The sequence below is a fragment of the Etheostoma cragini genome, chromosome 13 (assembly GCF_013103735.1).
Source record: "Etheostoma cragini isolate CJK2018 chromosome 13, CSU_Ecrag_1.0, whole genome shotgun sequence".
NCBI classification, from domain to species: Eukaryota; Metazoa; Chordata; class Actinopteri; order Perciformes; family Percidae; genus Etheostoma; species Etheostoma cragini.
This window is the reverse complement of record NC_048419.1, coordinates 15333977-15350111: the sequence shown is the minus strand read 5'-3', so window position 1 is coordinate 15350111 and position 16135 is coordinate 15333977. Positions and strand designations below refer to the sequence as shown.

At 37.7% G+C, this 16135-nt stretch overlaps 1 protein-coding gene across 4 annotated transcripts in view; it reads right to left on the bottom strand.

Annotated features, from left to right (window-relative positions):
* Window positions 1-7527: 7527 nt before the first annotated feature.
* Window positions 7528-16135, bottom strand: part of LOC117955590 (replication protein A 70 kDa DNA-binding subunit-like) — a 37565-nt gene continuing 28957 nt past the window's right edge. For 2 of the 4 annotated variants that reach the window (XM_034890175.1, XM_034890174.1), the window contains 4 exons: window positions 15334-15510; window positions 15078-15185; window positions 14607-14693; window positions 7529-8132 (listed from right to left, as the gene is read on the bottom strand). In XM_034890175.1, the coding sequence (XP_034746066.1) occupies window positions 8031-8132; window positions 14607-14693; window positions 15078-15185; window positions 15334-15510 (474 nt within the window). In that variant the 3' untranslated portion in view covers window positions 7529-8030. Of the gene's footprint in view, window positions 8133-14606; window positions 14694-15077; window positions 15186-15333; window positions 15511-16135 lie in introns of all 4 variants that reach the window. The other 2 variants (XM_034890176.1, XM_034890177.1) reach the window with 2 other exon arrangements.

Sequence of the window (16135 nt, the reverse complement as noted above, 5' to 3'; positions counted from 1 at the left end):
GCAGTACAGCCTCACACAGCTATGACTGTAGACTCTTCCAGTAGTTTTGTTTACATCTACTCAGTTCCCCCTTGACAATGAGATCTGTCTCAATGGGCTTTTCCTGATTAAATAAAGGTTATTGTTATTTCTGGTTCCCACAGCTTTGAAAAAACAATGCCACTATGAGTAATCATTTTTTACATGAACAGCTTTCTAGTAAAGAAATAGTCCCAGTGGGTTTACATGGACACAGTTTCTGGAAAAAGATTAATGTTGTCAAATTGTTTATTAACTTTTCAATACTAAAGCTTACAAAACTATAACCATATTCATATAAATCAGTACAATAAAGTATAAATCATATTGTTAATTTGCCTTTGACAATGTAATATTTAAGGATGTGTCCTTCGTTTTCGCAATTAAATACTGGCAAGTAGTATATACTGAACTGTGCATCCGTGCAGAGTATGGTCATTCGGCATAGCTGCAGTTTGTTTACAGTTCAGATCAAAACCGTTCACAACATAATCACCCTTAAAGGAACAATCTACTCTAAATAATTAACCTAACTCTAACCTAACATTTTAATAATGACAACAATGTGAGTTTGGTTGCTATGGTGCACTGGTTATTATTCGTTTATTTATTTGAAACATAACTGGTTGGTTGGGATTATATCGATATTTTAAAGGCAACTGAATCAACAATTACAGCAGTATCATAAAAAACATCACATTCATGTATTATCTGAGATAATTGTGAGAATGCTGATTCAAAAGCATTACCGGTACTATCGGATTCTTTATTCTTCATCTTTCTGTATTCACCTCTAACTTCTGCATATGTTCAAACCATTCAAATATCAAAATGTTCAACCTTTTTTCTGCTATTTGTACTTTTTAGAATATCAAACTTTTTTCAATTTTCATTTTGCATTAAAGTCAATGGAGCGATCCTCAGAGCTTCTTCCTTTTTGAAAGGCTGATCCTCCCACATACTTTTACCAACAGACGTCCTTCAGACTTAAACTGTTCACAAAACCTTTAGCTATTACGGTTGCGTTCAGTTTCATGATCTTTAGTTTTTGTGGTATCACTGTTTAAGTTTAGTGTTTCATTCAGGCTTTTTCTGTGCTTATAATGGAGTGAGTCTTGCATGACTTAATGGGTGATGACTATGAATAGACTGATACTGTTTTTTGAAGGCTGATACTAACAGCGATTATCAGTAGTTAATGAAACGGATAACCGATATTTCAACCCGATTTACAGTAGAAATTAAAATCTTTAAGTGAAAATTAAGATGTTGGTTACAAACTCCAACACAAAACCTGATTTAAGTGTCACACAATAAAAGATAGCCTGATTGTTGTGGGCGGGACATTAAGTCAGACTCGATGGGGATTGAGGAAAAGCAGATACATCAAAATGTAGCTATTCTTGTCTTTTTTCAGCCAATCATTTAAGCAATACGCCTTGTAGTTTTTAAATTAGCTGCCTCAAAGTTTTAAGTTTATCTACACAAATTAAATGTCTACAGCTTCAGCAAAATCTTGGGATGCTCAAAGTGAAGAAATTTTAGCAATATAATTTAATGTTTTCAACTGGGAAGCACGGAAACTAGGAGTGTGCTTCCAATTATTCTCTGAGATTCATTGGTGTCATTTAGCTATCACTATGACAACCACCTTATGACACAGCAGTTTCGCCTATCCGTCTCTCTGTCAGCCTTCTTTGGTATTTCCAGCTGCATTCAAACCTTAAAATATTATATACTATTATAATAATAATAATATTAACACTTTTTTTTCTACTTCCTTAAAATATTGAATATATGTTTTCATTCAAATTAAAGAAGGCAATTCACTTCAATGTAGACTTTTAGAAAAACTTTCAAATGTTAGTATATTTCAGCTTTTAAAGATATTCCTATTAACTAGAACCATTTCCACTTTTGCACATTTTCCTACAACTTCACTCGTGGAGTGAGGTATGGTTGCAGCCTGGAGACCTCCCGTCTCATGCCCTCCCGGATACGGGGAAAGCTAGCAACTCGCAACTCTGCCATCCTTATGTTAAGCCAGCACACCGACTCTATACACAATGTGGTTGGCTTGACAAGAATTTGGTTATTCCAGCTCACAATCCAACGGAGAGTTGCTAGACTAACCCTGGCTGGAAATTACAATATTACCAATTATTTCTGGGCTAGTATTTTCCATGTTTTGGGTACCAACTCAAAACTTAGTAAGGGATTTTATATTGTACACATAACAGCCATGGGCTTAGCCGGATGATCAGGTGTGTACCACAAAATGTATAATTTCAACCCCTCATTATAGAATAACTCCTGCAGCTCACTGATCATGACAGAGTGATATCCAACACATTATATGAATATTTAACCTCAGGGCAAAACAAATGCATAATAATGCTTGTATTGTAAGTAAATGTTTCAGTGTAAACTGCCATTTTTAGTAAAACAAAATGCCATTGTGATCATGTAATGCACCAGCTCCCTCTAACACCACTAGTGTTCTTTAATTTAATAGGTATGCATGCCAGATAAACATGCCAATGCCAATTGAATCCGTTAGTAATCACGTACCTACTGGAATAGACCATTAATGTGCACATGGTGTGCACAGTGCATGCTGGCCTTGGTGTTGGCATGGCCTCTGGCTCTCCAAGTGGAGCAGAAAAAACATACTTAAATGCCCTCAGGCCAAATCTGCTTGTGGTGGAGGGAGAGAGAAAGGCCAATAGAGAAGGTTTATTTAACTGGTGGTGGGCAGGAGAGAAACAAAGACAAGAGAAGATGAGAGACCGCGTAGAGTGGAGAAAGAAATCGATGAGGAGCTCAGAGAAATGATGATGATGCTGGTGTGTGAAAAAAAAAAAAAAAAGATAATGTAGGTGGACAGGAAAAGACTGATAGGAGAATAATGGAATGAGTAGGGCATTGAAGGGGGATTGGGTAATTTATGTAAAGAGTTGAAGGAGGCAAGAAGAGAGGGGTAAACAATAGAATGGCCTTCTAGAAGAGACGAAAGTTAAAAGCGAGAAATCTGCAGCCCTACCATTAACATGTAACATGAAAGATCCTGCAGAATACTTGTGCTGCTACTTCTGGAACCAAGATCATACAGACACACGCATACAAACGCAGGAAATAGAGCCTATAAATACGCCTGAGAGAGTGAAGTGTCCTTGATAACACTGTGAAATCCTTGAGTAGTCAAACCGTCAATCAAAATGTTCTGCAACACCAGTAGAGATAAAGTTGGCTGACCGATGAGCATGGGGAAAATTGTAGATGCATGTTGAGGATTAAAAAACATTTTTTAAAGTTATGCACATCAAAGCACAACATAGATGATGGGATGGATGTGTGCGCTGGCTGAGCACTGGAATCCAACTCCCTGGAGCACTTTTATGTTCACATATTTATTTGAGTCTTTTCAGATATAAAAACTAAACATAAAGCTTTCTAAAAGAAGCTGATCATTCTTTTTTCCTGGTTTTAGGGGGCGGGCTTACTGTGTGTATCTGGGAAATAATCGCAAGCATAATGATAGGGTCAAATTTGGATCAGATTCAAACTTAGACCTTCCACCAAACACTACAGTATATTCATGTGACTGGTCATTTCTTCGGTTACGGCGCAACATACAAAAGTCTCACCATGCTTCGTGGCTCTCTGCAGAGACGTGCACAGACATTTGGAGGGGCTGTTGCTCTAATCTGGAAAAAGGCAACAGCCCAATTACATCATGACTACAGCTAGGAAAACTATTTAACTCAAACTGGAACTCTCGATATACAGTACATAAAACAAATAATTCACAATGCCATATAAGCACAGACACAATTTACTGTGTATTTATTATAAAATGAAACATTTTTTTAATGAATTATTAGCCTACTCCAACTTAAAGAGAATGCCCCTGATAAAATAGGCCTATTTCACATTAAATGAATAATGTAGGATGGTTGCTTGACATTATCAAATACTTTTCTCACAGCTAGCCTGCTGGCAGTTTTATTCCAGAGCTGCAAAGTTGCAGATTTTATAGCTGCTTAATTGAGCTCTCTCTCTCTCTCTCTTCTTCAGTCGTCTTTGTTGTGGAGGGATACTTAAGCACACAAAACTATCATTAGGCTAAAAAAATAAACAAATTATTACATAAACAAATTGGGACATTCGTTTATCATCTCATAACAAAGTATGGCGACTTTTACTTTCACTAAGCTAGGTCACATCTGATTCTTGGTTGAAAACTCCATGATTCAAGACCCCAAAGCATCCCTTCTCTTCTCTACAGAACGCACACTCATGTAACGTTGCTACGTTAGCCTGCTGCTGCAACACATTCCTTTGGTTGGTTGAACGTAGCTAGCATTGTACCTTAAGGCAACGCTGCGCGACGTGATGCATGCTCAAGTGGATTTTTTGAGTAACTATTCACAGGGCATTTGTCATAATCTCCATAACTTTAAAAACTCACGTGAAGGAAGAAGGGCTTACGCTGCTCCGTGTGTGAGAATAGAAACGAGGTCACGTGACCGAGGGCAGAGGGCATCGCTGAAGCCAAGATGAAAGATATAGCGAATTTAATTTAATTAAACTGAAGTAATGATGGGCGTATAATCGTATTAATGCAGCGAAAACAGCAACAAAAGAAGAAAAAAAGAAAGAAATAAAAGTTTATTTAGGCTTTTTCGCCGGAGGGGCAGCAATTCAATCAGGCCAAACGGGCAGTTGCCCAGGCAACAACAGCCCGTAACTGTGCACGTCCTGAAACGTGCCTGAAAAGTGAAGCCAATGCTAGCCTCAAACCTGCATTCTATCTATCTTATTTCAAGCATCGGGCGACTCCACTAACTCCAAAAAGAATTCTGTTTCTCTATGAGAAAATGACCCTACTTCTTCTTACAATAAAGATTTTCATAATGAGTTTATGGGCTTAATTGCTAGTTTCAAGTCTTCTTCACTACAGCAGCACGTTCATTTTGAAGGTTGTTTTTGGGTGTTGCCCACATTGCCCATCTCAAACTTTAACCGTCTCACCGTTTTCACTTCTTAATCGGAACACTTATGTTGCTTTGAATTGTCTTGTTTAACGTTCTGCCAACCGAGCTTGCTTCTTCTGGCCTATTAACTGTTAACTTAAGAGAAAGTCTGCATATTTTCAACCAGCTATGTGTACTGCCGTACATGCTGACCAAAGGCAATAGTGTCCTGAGGTCTGCATTTACTTGTCAGTAAAACTCTGCTGAATGACTCATGTCAGAAGGTTTGAAAATAAGCAAATTTACCTCTTTTAGCATTTAGCTTAGCACAGCACCATCAAACCTTACACAACACTGGCTTAGACCCATCATCCTCTACACACTCCGCCCTTTTGTCCAAATATGGTCACTTCTCATTTCAAAATACCAAGGGGACGACGGCCAAAACGCAAACTGATGGCTTCAAAACGGCAGTCTGAAAAATGATAGCCTAAGTGACATCACCAATGCTCCATTCATTATTTTTACACAACAGCTTTACTGAACTACAGTGTCAGATAAGTCTGCGGTCAGATCGACTGTGATCAGGGCCACGACCTCCATGATAACCACAGCACGTTTCTATTCGCTGTCCTTGTAGCCTCACACACATTCTGCAGATAGTGACAAACTGCATATTCACTAGACTGGAGGTCCCACATTCCCAGAAAGAAGATATGACAACCTTACCAGCAATTCAGTTACTACTGCTTAGCATGTCACCTCCAGATAAAGGTCTCTAAGGGCAATACAAAAAAATGTGTTTCTCTTAATCTCTTCACTGTGTCCTCCTGTCTCATAATGCCTTGGGGCTGCAGACTGACGTGTCTAGATCTTAATTCTCAATCACCAGCGAGGCTTTAAGTTGGAAATGACTTTCTGATCTGTGGACTCCTTTTTAGATTTGCTTAACAGAACACTGAGTTTCACTCACAGCACCTGATCATGCTAGCAAATTATTTTAAAAAATCCTGGCAGAGTTTCAGAGTAACGCAAACCCTTAAAAAGTTGGTTTCATGAACTGTGTGGGGCCATTTCTGATTTTGTTAATCAATTACACATGAATCACAAGCAATCTTTAGTCATTCACTTAATTTTGTCATACTTTTTAATTTGGGTTTAAAACGCAGTGTGTATTAGTTCATGTTAGGCCACTAGGTCTGATTGTGAAAAAAGAGATGATTAGAGACTTCGGCCTTAGAACTCTGAAAAATAGGGAGACAGAGATAATAGAAAATGTTAAGGGAAGGGGAAACTGATCTGATCTGAAAAAAGATCAGTGTGTGCGTGTTTAATCTCCCAAACCTCGACACGCAGTGTGGCAGGCAGGAGATGGTACTGATGGTGCTTAGAGTGAGGGGCGCGGGCGGCTTGCTGTCAACACAATTTAGTGCCATGCCCTTGAGCCACACCTTAGTAGAGAGGCACGCTACTGAAGCACCGTGCTTGCTTTCCAGTTTCTGAGTGTATACGAACACTGAAGACCAAGGGGGGAAATCAGTATAGCATAGTATTGCAATTTTCTTTGACAATACAAACGCCAAGTGTCCATCTATTACGAATGTGTTGGTCGGTTTGTCAATCCCATTTTTCAGCAATAAACGAAAAGAGAAATGTATCTTTATAGATGAAACAGATGTTGACAAGAATCCTTTTAGGGACGTCATTTGAAATTGGGCAAAAATTGGAAGTGTGAAAAAAGATAATAAATTGCAATATATCACAGAATGTTGCAATATGTTAAGAATCGCAATATCATATTGTGACATAGGTATTGTGATATCGTTTTGTGAGGCCTCTGGTGATTCCCACCTCTACTGAACAGCACATACTGTAGTTTCAAATGATTTCCTAGTTCAGTGTAGAATAGGTGTGCAGAGCAGTAAAGGGCCTGATTTATAAGTGAAATTACAATTTTATTTCAGTATTTACCAGCAGTATACAACAATAATTCCTAATGATAAAAATGTCGTAGCGAGCAATAATTAGTGCTTTCTACAGGGAGGATGTTTTTATTGGAAAAACAGGAACAATCCTGTGCGCACAATCCAGTGTTGCAACAATCCTACTTTTAGTGTATACAGTAAGCTGTGTTGGGCAGTAACATATTACTTTCATTCAAAAGTTGCGTGTTCTTGGCTAGCTTGTTTGTGTGCAGTCACAGAGGCTTAACTGGACCTGCCTGTTTTTTGTTTTTTTTTTACACATTAAACAAAAAAAGATGCCACCTGTGGGGATAAGAAGATATGGGAAAGTAAATTAAATGGATTTCAAGACTTTTCAAGAGTGAGTGGTGGTGTAACAGAAATAATGACAAACACTGTTGTTATTTTTGACATCCTTTAAGTCACTCAGTCCTTTTTGAACATTTTTTGGAAGCACAGAAGCAAACCAAACACACTTTTAAATCAAAACTTAATTTAAACATCAGAACACAATGTGTAAAACAGTTAAAACAAATAAACATTCAACTATCATTTTTTTTTCCAAACATCATTTTGACATGCTTTCATTTTTGAAATAAAACAAAGAAAGTTAAATAAAATCGGACGACGTCCCCCCTCAATTTACACACCGAAACGGATTTAAAACCAAAGAGATAAACATTTGTGTGTGAATATATATTACGATATATAACGTATAAGATAAAACGCTGTGATCTTAGCATGTATGATACATGAAACATAATATAAATGTAAGCAGGTCTCAACAAACTGGTTATGGGTAATCAAATAGTAAAAGCTCTGTTGAAATGTCATTAAACTAAAAGGTAAAGGTCATTTCCATTCCGTTTCCAGTGTTTCACAAATGGCCTGTTCAAGGAAGTGAACTACTAAATATCAGCCTTTTGTTCAGCGACAATTTATTAGACGAATCACTGGCCGCCCCTCTGCTGCCTCAGTCGGATATGCTGCTATCTCGCTGATGGAAAAAGTCGGGCACCAGTGGAAGACACGTTTAATCACCAGGCAGGCGTTTGGATGACTGGGACAGAGTTCATCTGGCCAATTTACGGATGTTACTAAGGAGTCTCCTGCTGTACTCCCTGTGGTCGACTGGCTGGACTTCCATTACCGTTACCTTTAATCGACACTCATCCTGAGAAGGGAAGAAAACCTTAAGTTAGGTGCTGCAACATCTGAAAGAAAAGACATTTCTATCCTTAGGAAATAAATATAATAAGATAATTTACTGAGAAAAAAAATGTAAGCAATTCCAAGCCCAAATTTATGTAAAAACTGCTTCTGGTGGAACATTGAACGGTCTATCTGCTGTTGGATATGGTCAGTGGTCCCACATTATTCAAACTATGGCACACTTTCATTAGTATTTTGTTACGCGAGGACAGAGCGAAACACGTAGGTCTAACTCAAATGGCAGGCAAGTCCTCGTCTTGATATTCATTTTTTACCAGGGATGAAAAAGCATATTTATGACATCTCCCAAAATTTGTACAAAAGAATGTTAGCCACGTAAATTTCACTGTACTGTACAGTTAATTTCTGCTATTTTTGCATGTTCGGTCATCTAAGACGGTAAAACTTTAACCTATTTTTACAGTGACAACTCTTGCTCTATGACTATTTTTGACAGCACACCTGGAAAACCAACAAGCACGTTACATTACTATGACCACCGGTGGGGTGAGACATCAGGACGTTAGCTTGGTCATTACTGCATATTTCACAAGGATATGTTGATTTTAATCTCACAGCACCCTTTGCTGGTCATAGAAGCACCCACTTTGGGAACCGCTGCTGTAGATACAAATGATGAATTTGAGGAATTCTTAACAAACTTGGGTCCAGGTCGGTCTCTAACACGAGAACTTTGAACATCTCTATGGTGAATGCAATTTGTGGGGGAACAGCAGGATGTTTAGGCTGTGTTCATCTTTAATTAATAAGATAAACAATCATACAAGTATGTTTTAGTTCAAGTTCTTACACCTTATTATTTTTGGGAGAGTATACATATAATGCCACACAATTCCGTGTCATTCAGTCTCAACGTGTAGTAACAGCCGCCATCAGCAAGATATATTTCACATTATATATCATCAACTACTGCAGTGGTTTCTTATGAACACAAAAAGCCAAATGCTCATTTCCGTTTTAATCTCCCTAGAAGGATTCATTCTGAGAGATAATTCATTAATCAATTAGCAATTCAGCCAGCATATCCAGCATCAATAAAGTTAACATGTGACCATTATCTCATATGTGGTTCAAAACCTCCATTAGTATTTTCAATTTGCATCTACCTGATGATAGCAGGATAATTAAACAATACGGGGGGCCGTCGAGACAAGGTTCCATTTGACAGAAGGTGACAACTTTTAATAAATGTAAAGGTCTTCTAAAGGACGAGGCACTGGGAGAAAGGCGGCTTGTTCATTTACCGTAATGTGCATGGACTAATGTTCCAATAACATCTGGAGAAAACAATTACTCATTGACCCTAACATTCAATCCCTACTCTCTTCCTCACGTGGTGGGGTACGGCGGGACTCTCCTCCCTGAAGAATTGGAACAACACAACTTCTTGATGTTAGCACACTGACAACACATGTGGACACACACCTTAACACACATGCGACAGAAGCCGATAGCCAACACACACCTCTTACTACCTCACAGAGACTTAATGACTTTACTGAACAACAGAACTTCACAACACTGATTACAACACAGTGGGCCTATTTTTCTTAACACATACTACCTTATCCGCAGTTGAATTAACATTCCTGTCTTCATTTTTTTTTTTTAAACACAATAAGCTTCATCTTAAGTATATTGAAGGGCTACTGTTTTGTTTAATAGCTTTGTTAATTTGTTCACCCACCCTGTCATAAGTGTTCATTGTCATACACAAGATAAGGAAGCAAGTAACAGAACCAATCATGTAAATGATCATATTCATAAGGCTTTGAATGGCACCTTCTCAAAATATTTTTGTGAATCATGCACATGTGTTTAACTTCAGCCACATAAGGATATTTTCAACCTTTTTCACATGCACAAGGACAGCAAATAGACCTCAATGTGATGTTGACATAGATTGCCCAGAGTGTGGTTTGTATATGATGTAAAGTGCATGGTTCTCATTGACCTGTCCTTTAACATAAGGCAAGAAAACACAGGTCCCATCTGACACAAACGTATTCATTTAGACAATAAAAATTCATTCCCTTTAGACAGACATATGCTCGGAATAGTTTAATATCACAGATTTAAAACAACCAGCCTAAAATAGACTCTAAGAGTCATTAAAACTGGAACTCAATATATTGGATCTAGTTATTGGTTGGAAATCAGATACACTTCCCCATATTTTAACTGCATCAATAACCCTGGATCGTCTTTTAAACAAATGCAAATTAGGTGTATGTGAAAAATACACCTTCTGTGCTCAGTAAATCTAATACTGCACTAAATCTGATCTTCACCATCATCTGAATTCCATTAACTCCACTAAGAGATGAGATGGGCCTCTACTATAAGTGTCTGATTCATGCACACTCTCCTGCCTCTGTGGGGCTCCACCTTAATGAAACATGGCAGTTAAAATGGGATCTTATTTAAATACTATTTTGCCTTTTTTTGTCTGTTTGTCCTAAGATTATTTGGCAGTTTTTGGTATAAACCAGATGTTTTCATAATACATGAAAAACTTGCAGCTGCCATCCTATTAACAACATAAACTATCAAGGTGGAAAATATAACATTTTGTCTTCTTCACATGGACTACTTACGGGGCCAGTATGCTTCAACAGAAGGGCTTGTTGGATTGCCAAACGTCTAAGACCTGCTCACTGCATACCTGCCATATATTTAATATTACATTTATTTTATGTAAACTACCTTTCCTCTCACATTTATTTGCAGTTTTTCGACAGCTATTTGGACAATGCATAATTTATACTGTATACAGTAAATGTAATATATACTGTAAATAAATATGTGTATACACACACAGTATATATACAGTATATATATTTATATGTATACACACGCTGTACATAAAAATCATGTATTATATTCAATACCGAAGTTTTGTTTCGTACTCTTGAATTGTGATATGAGTAATAGACAAGGAAAACACAAAGTGACACACTGTCCCAAAGTGTGGTCAAACACCTCCAGACAGACGCATTTAAAAATAAAAGCAACATCAAGTCTTAAAATTAAGAGGTAAAGATTGCTGCATCACTGTAATTACCAACATTGTGCAGTTTCACATTTAGACTTGATGGGGATTTTAGTACACTGCGCTTGTTAAGTCTAAAAATTGGTTTATTATTCCTTAAAATAATTCAAGCTTGAGTTTACACGCAAGAGAACATCAGCAACTTTAAAATATGATCCTGAGCGTGGGTTGTTCTTTCTCTTTGTCCTTGTTAGAAGAAATGACAAAACACAAATTTTGCAACTTCATTAATCTTGTTAGGCTCTGATATTTCATTACACTGCTCTATTTATATGAAAACACTGTGGTAGATGTCTGATCTTTAGACTGGGAAAGAACTAAAGCTGAGGTAGAAGGGCACTGAACAAGTGAATCACAGACTCTACTCTGAGCTTGTCTTTTTGAATCAGAAGCTTTGAAACAAAAACAGTAAACTTCAACTAACACCCACTGACAATAATATCTAAATACAATGAGACATGTTTAGAATATGTATCTGCTCAAACCTCATTACGTAGTTCTACTTTGTGGCATATCAATTCTTGTCCTTTTTCAAAAATATGACAATTAAAAGATGAAGGAAAAAATGATATATACTGTATAAATAAATATATATATATATAAATATAATATAGGATTTTTTGTAAATTGTGTAGTCTTGACAAATAATTCCTAGGAATTAAATCAACACCAGTACTTCAATGCTGTTTTGCACACTTCTACTCCTCACTTTTGATGTGTAATTAATATGTAAGGTTTTTCCAAATTAATTGTTCAATATACTGTATGTAGAATTGAATTTACTGTTATAGTTGTAGATGTGGGCGAGTATGTTGTATAACTTTGCCCAGGTCCGATTTTTCCCGCAGTCACAAAAGGATTTACGGCAGGTAGACTGGCTGTACAGTAACACATTCTGAGGGGTCACAGATTTTGGTAACACTGGAAAAGCCTGTGTTTGAATATCCAGCCGAAAAAAAAGGTAGCATGAGTTTCCTTCATATAGGCCTAATTGTATTTTAACTTTATTTGAGGAGTTATCTGTTGTAGTTATGGCTGATAATGGGGCAGGACCATCACAGAAAAAAAGAACAAAGAATAACTAAAAGCTTAAAGGGAAAGTGAAAGACAACAGGCAAAAACCTTTTCTTTACTGTCTATGGCCAAAAGCCAAGTCAACTTAGGTCGGGCTTTCAACAGATGAGGACAATTACGAGACTAAAAAATGACTCAAAACCAACCCTGAATTGGCCTGGTTTCTCCTAGTCAGGTACTTAATATGTTGGTTGCTACAACAAACTCTTGCTAATACTTTGGCTCCTGACAGCTAGAAAAGATCTTTATGAAAGCAGGTGTGGTAAAAACCTTACAGTTTTTGTCCAAAGGAGCTGCAAGAATCAACACAAACTGAAAGTTCCTCATAGATGCTTTAAACTGATTTGGTGTAGGAAGTGCAAAGCTGTAAACATGAGAAAATAGATCAATCGCACAGTAAATTACTTAAAACGTCTGCTATAACGCTGCTGACATGTTTTGCTCTTTTTATTTCTGGATTGTGATGACTGTCAATGTTGCTGTTTGTCTCACATTTTATGTTCAGATTGCCATGAAACTGTGTTGTTGATATCGATGGTTCTTAGAAGATGATTTAGAGAGAACATTCATGCTTGTACCATATGACTCCTGTAATGCAGCCCTGAGGACAAACTGTATCTGAGATCTACTAGAGCTACTAGAGATTACTAAAGCTGTAATAAAATCAAAATGAGCAGTTTGTTGTTTGTTCTGACCAGACCTTCTATGTTGTGGGCTGTAATGAAAACCACAGCCTCCAGCATCTGCTAGTGGGCCTTAAGGCTTTTTCTTGTTCAATGGTAAGTAGCAGTGGTATGCTGACATCTACTGTAAACAGACAGTCAAGAATATTTCATTTCCGTGGCGGGGTAGAGCATGCACACATATACTTTGAGGTTTATGCCTTGATGCCGAGGTCTAGGGTTCAAAACATGCCTATGACGCTTTCCTGCAAGTCTTCCCCTTCTCTCTCCCCTTGCTCATCTAGCTGTCCTATCAAATAAAGGCAGAAAAGCCCAAAAAATAATCTTTAAAAAAAGAACTTTTTATTTTGTTTTGTTCATTTGTAAATGAAGATTGCTCTTCATTGCCACAAATACTCCCATATCTAAATTAGACCGCAGCAACAGGAAATGTGCTTTGTGTGTAAAAAGACTGAATGGCAATACTTTCCCAGGACTTTGTGTAACTCCTAATAGAAAAGGTTTTTCATTATTTTTCAGACTATGAAGAACAGTTTATAAAAATTTGCTTAATGCTCCTTGTATTTTTTTTTTAGGTCAGGACACAGACCCTTCAGAGCTCATCCTACATCTCAATCATTCCACTCAGACTCTCGGCATGTGCCCCCCATAGAAAATTAGCCTCTGAATAATTAAGCTAATTAGGCTTAGACAGACAATAGCTAATTAGTGCCTAATTAAGAGAAATGAGTCCACAGCTACATTTGTTTTCTGTTATCCAAAGTGCACTGGCTACATAACAACTCCCTTGTCACTGTGATACTAATTGAAATTATTTTGGATTCATGTTGTGTGACTGAGTGCGTTGTGATTATATTGCATTTTGCGCATCTTGTTTTGTGGCTTTACATGCTTGGGACTGCAGTTTAACCAAAGATAACTGGTGACAAGTCAACCCTAATTGCATGTAGTCCATTAATCAGAACTTGCACACCTTAATTCATTTTGCTTTAACACCAGGGGATGCTTCACATAAAAACAGCAAGTGTTGACTTTTTATTTGTAGCATTCATTGTGAAGATTTTATCAAGGTCCTTGTACGCCTTTTTGCTATGCAATATTTGGAAAGCATCTCCTTCCAGCTCTGCCTGCAACAAGCTTATCCTGAAGATTGCTGAAGACCAGACAAAATGTTGTGCCAATCAAATTACTTAATCTCTAAACACTGCAAGCGTCACATCCAATCCTGTCGTGACCATCATCTTTCATTCTTCACCACAAAACATGACATGGGAAGTTCTATTAACTGCTGCAGCTTAATGGCCATTAAATGCTTTTTCAACAATGTCACTTATTTTCAATCCTAGTTATTTTGAAAGCCCATTTTCCATAACTGTACTGAATCAGTATTTGTTCAGTACAGTAATAAGACAGCTGTATGAAACAAACCTGCATTAACCAATCAGGGTTGGGTATTCCTGCAAGGCAGAGATCACTGAAGGAGTTGTCATAGCTTGCGGGACAATGATGAGAACCATTGTAAGAGGTTACATTCTGCGTTTTTTATTCCTGGGAAACGAAATTGCATTGTACCATATCTATTGTGCTCTCATTTATAGCTACTTACGTTGTAAGTCTCCAGCTTGACTTTGTTTGTAAAGATGTGAGTTGTGAAGTTGGTTTTCTGAAAAACTTCATTGAATGCAGCCTCGTCCTTAGGAGAACACACACACACACACACACACACACACACACACACACACACACACACACACACACACACACACACACACACACACACACACACACACACACACACACACACACACACACACACACACACACACACACACACACACACACACACACACACACACACAGGTAGAATGTCAAATTAGATTCCTTCAAATTATAAGCTAATTATTTGGATTCCATCATTATTACCAAAGCTGCTGCCACATAGTGTGTGATAGACAACCTGGGTTAGACCACCTGGGAAATTGTTAAGGCAATTCAACAGTTTATTTAGTTGGGAACAAACATGTGGACAACTCTGTGTGTGTGTGCGTGTGTGCGTGTGTGTGCGTGTGTGTCTCACTGTGTCTCTGAGCTGTCCCAGTGTTTCTGTACTGTGACCAAACAGGACCTCAGCTGTCTCCTGAAAGCATGTCACCCACTGGTTATCCCCGAAGTCTGCTAAGTTGGCCTGAGAGACAGACAGAGATGATAAAGGGGGGAGGGATTATTCATGTGTCCACATTCAAGTGTGTGTATGTTTAATCACAGAAGTTACAATATTCCTCATAGTGACAAACGAACATAAATGATGTGCACTGTATGCATTTTTCACTTACAGAAAGTATGAGTCTGTATTTAAAGTTAGGGAACTCTCGGTTACACTTATCGCAGCGGTACAGTCCGTTTTGTTGGTCAATGACCTTCTTGTTGCAGTCTGCAGATGGACAGGCCTGGTATAGACAATTCTCCTTACGAGTGTATAGCACTGTTGCCACGCAGCTGAAATAGTCCGTCTGAGAAGAGAGAACATAAATGGCAGAGAAGGAAATGTAATTATGTAGCTGCAACATCAATAAAAACTACCAAATCACATCAAACCACTGCAATCTGAACGTCTATGAGGCTGGAGTTAATTTGCAGGTGCTATCCCCTTACACAATATTGTGCTAAGGAGAAATCTAAGCTGCAAATCAAGTTACATTTTGGAAAAATGTAACAAAGCAGACAAAATAGCAAGAGTCAGGGTAGCTGTGTTATGGAACATCTAGTTTCCTTGTTTAACTGGAAGCTTTCTCCCTTGAAAGTGTGGGTGGTTTCTTGTAGTACTGGCAGATGTTAAAAACATAACTGTAGCTGTCCTTGTGACTATATTATATTTGCTTTGTTTCACGAAAATGTCAGATCGTACCACTCTGATTCTTTTTTTTTTTTAAAGTACAACGGCGTTACCAAGACTTTTTTCAGTTGTATTGTCAATTTCAAACAAAGGAGAATTCAAGTCTACATCACATAAATGAAACAGCTTTTCCTTTCAGGCTGTACGTGTGAGGCCGCATGACTTGCCAGCCAAATGCATGTTGGACTAATCCACTTTATATATATATATATATATATATATATATATATATATATATATAT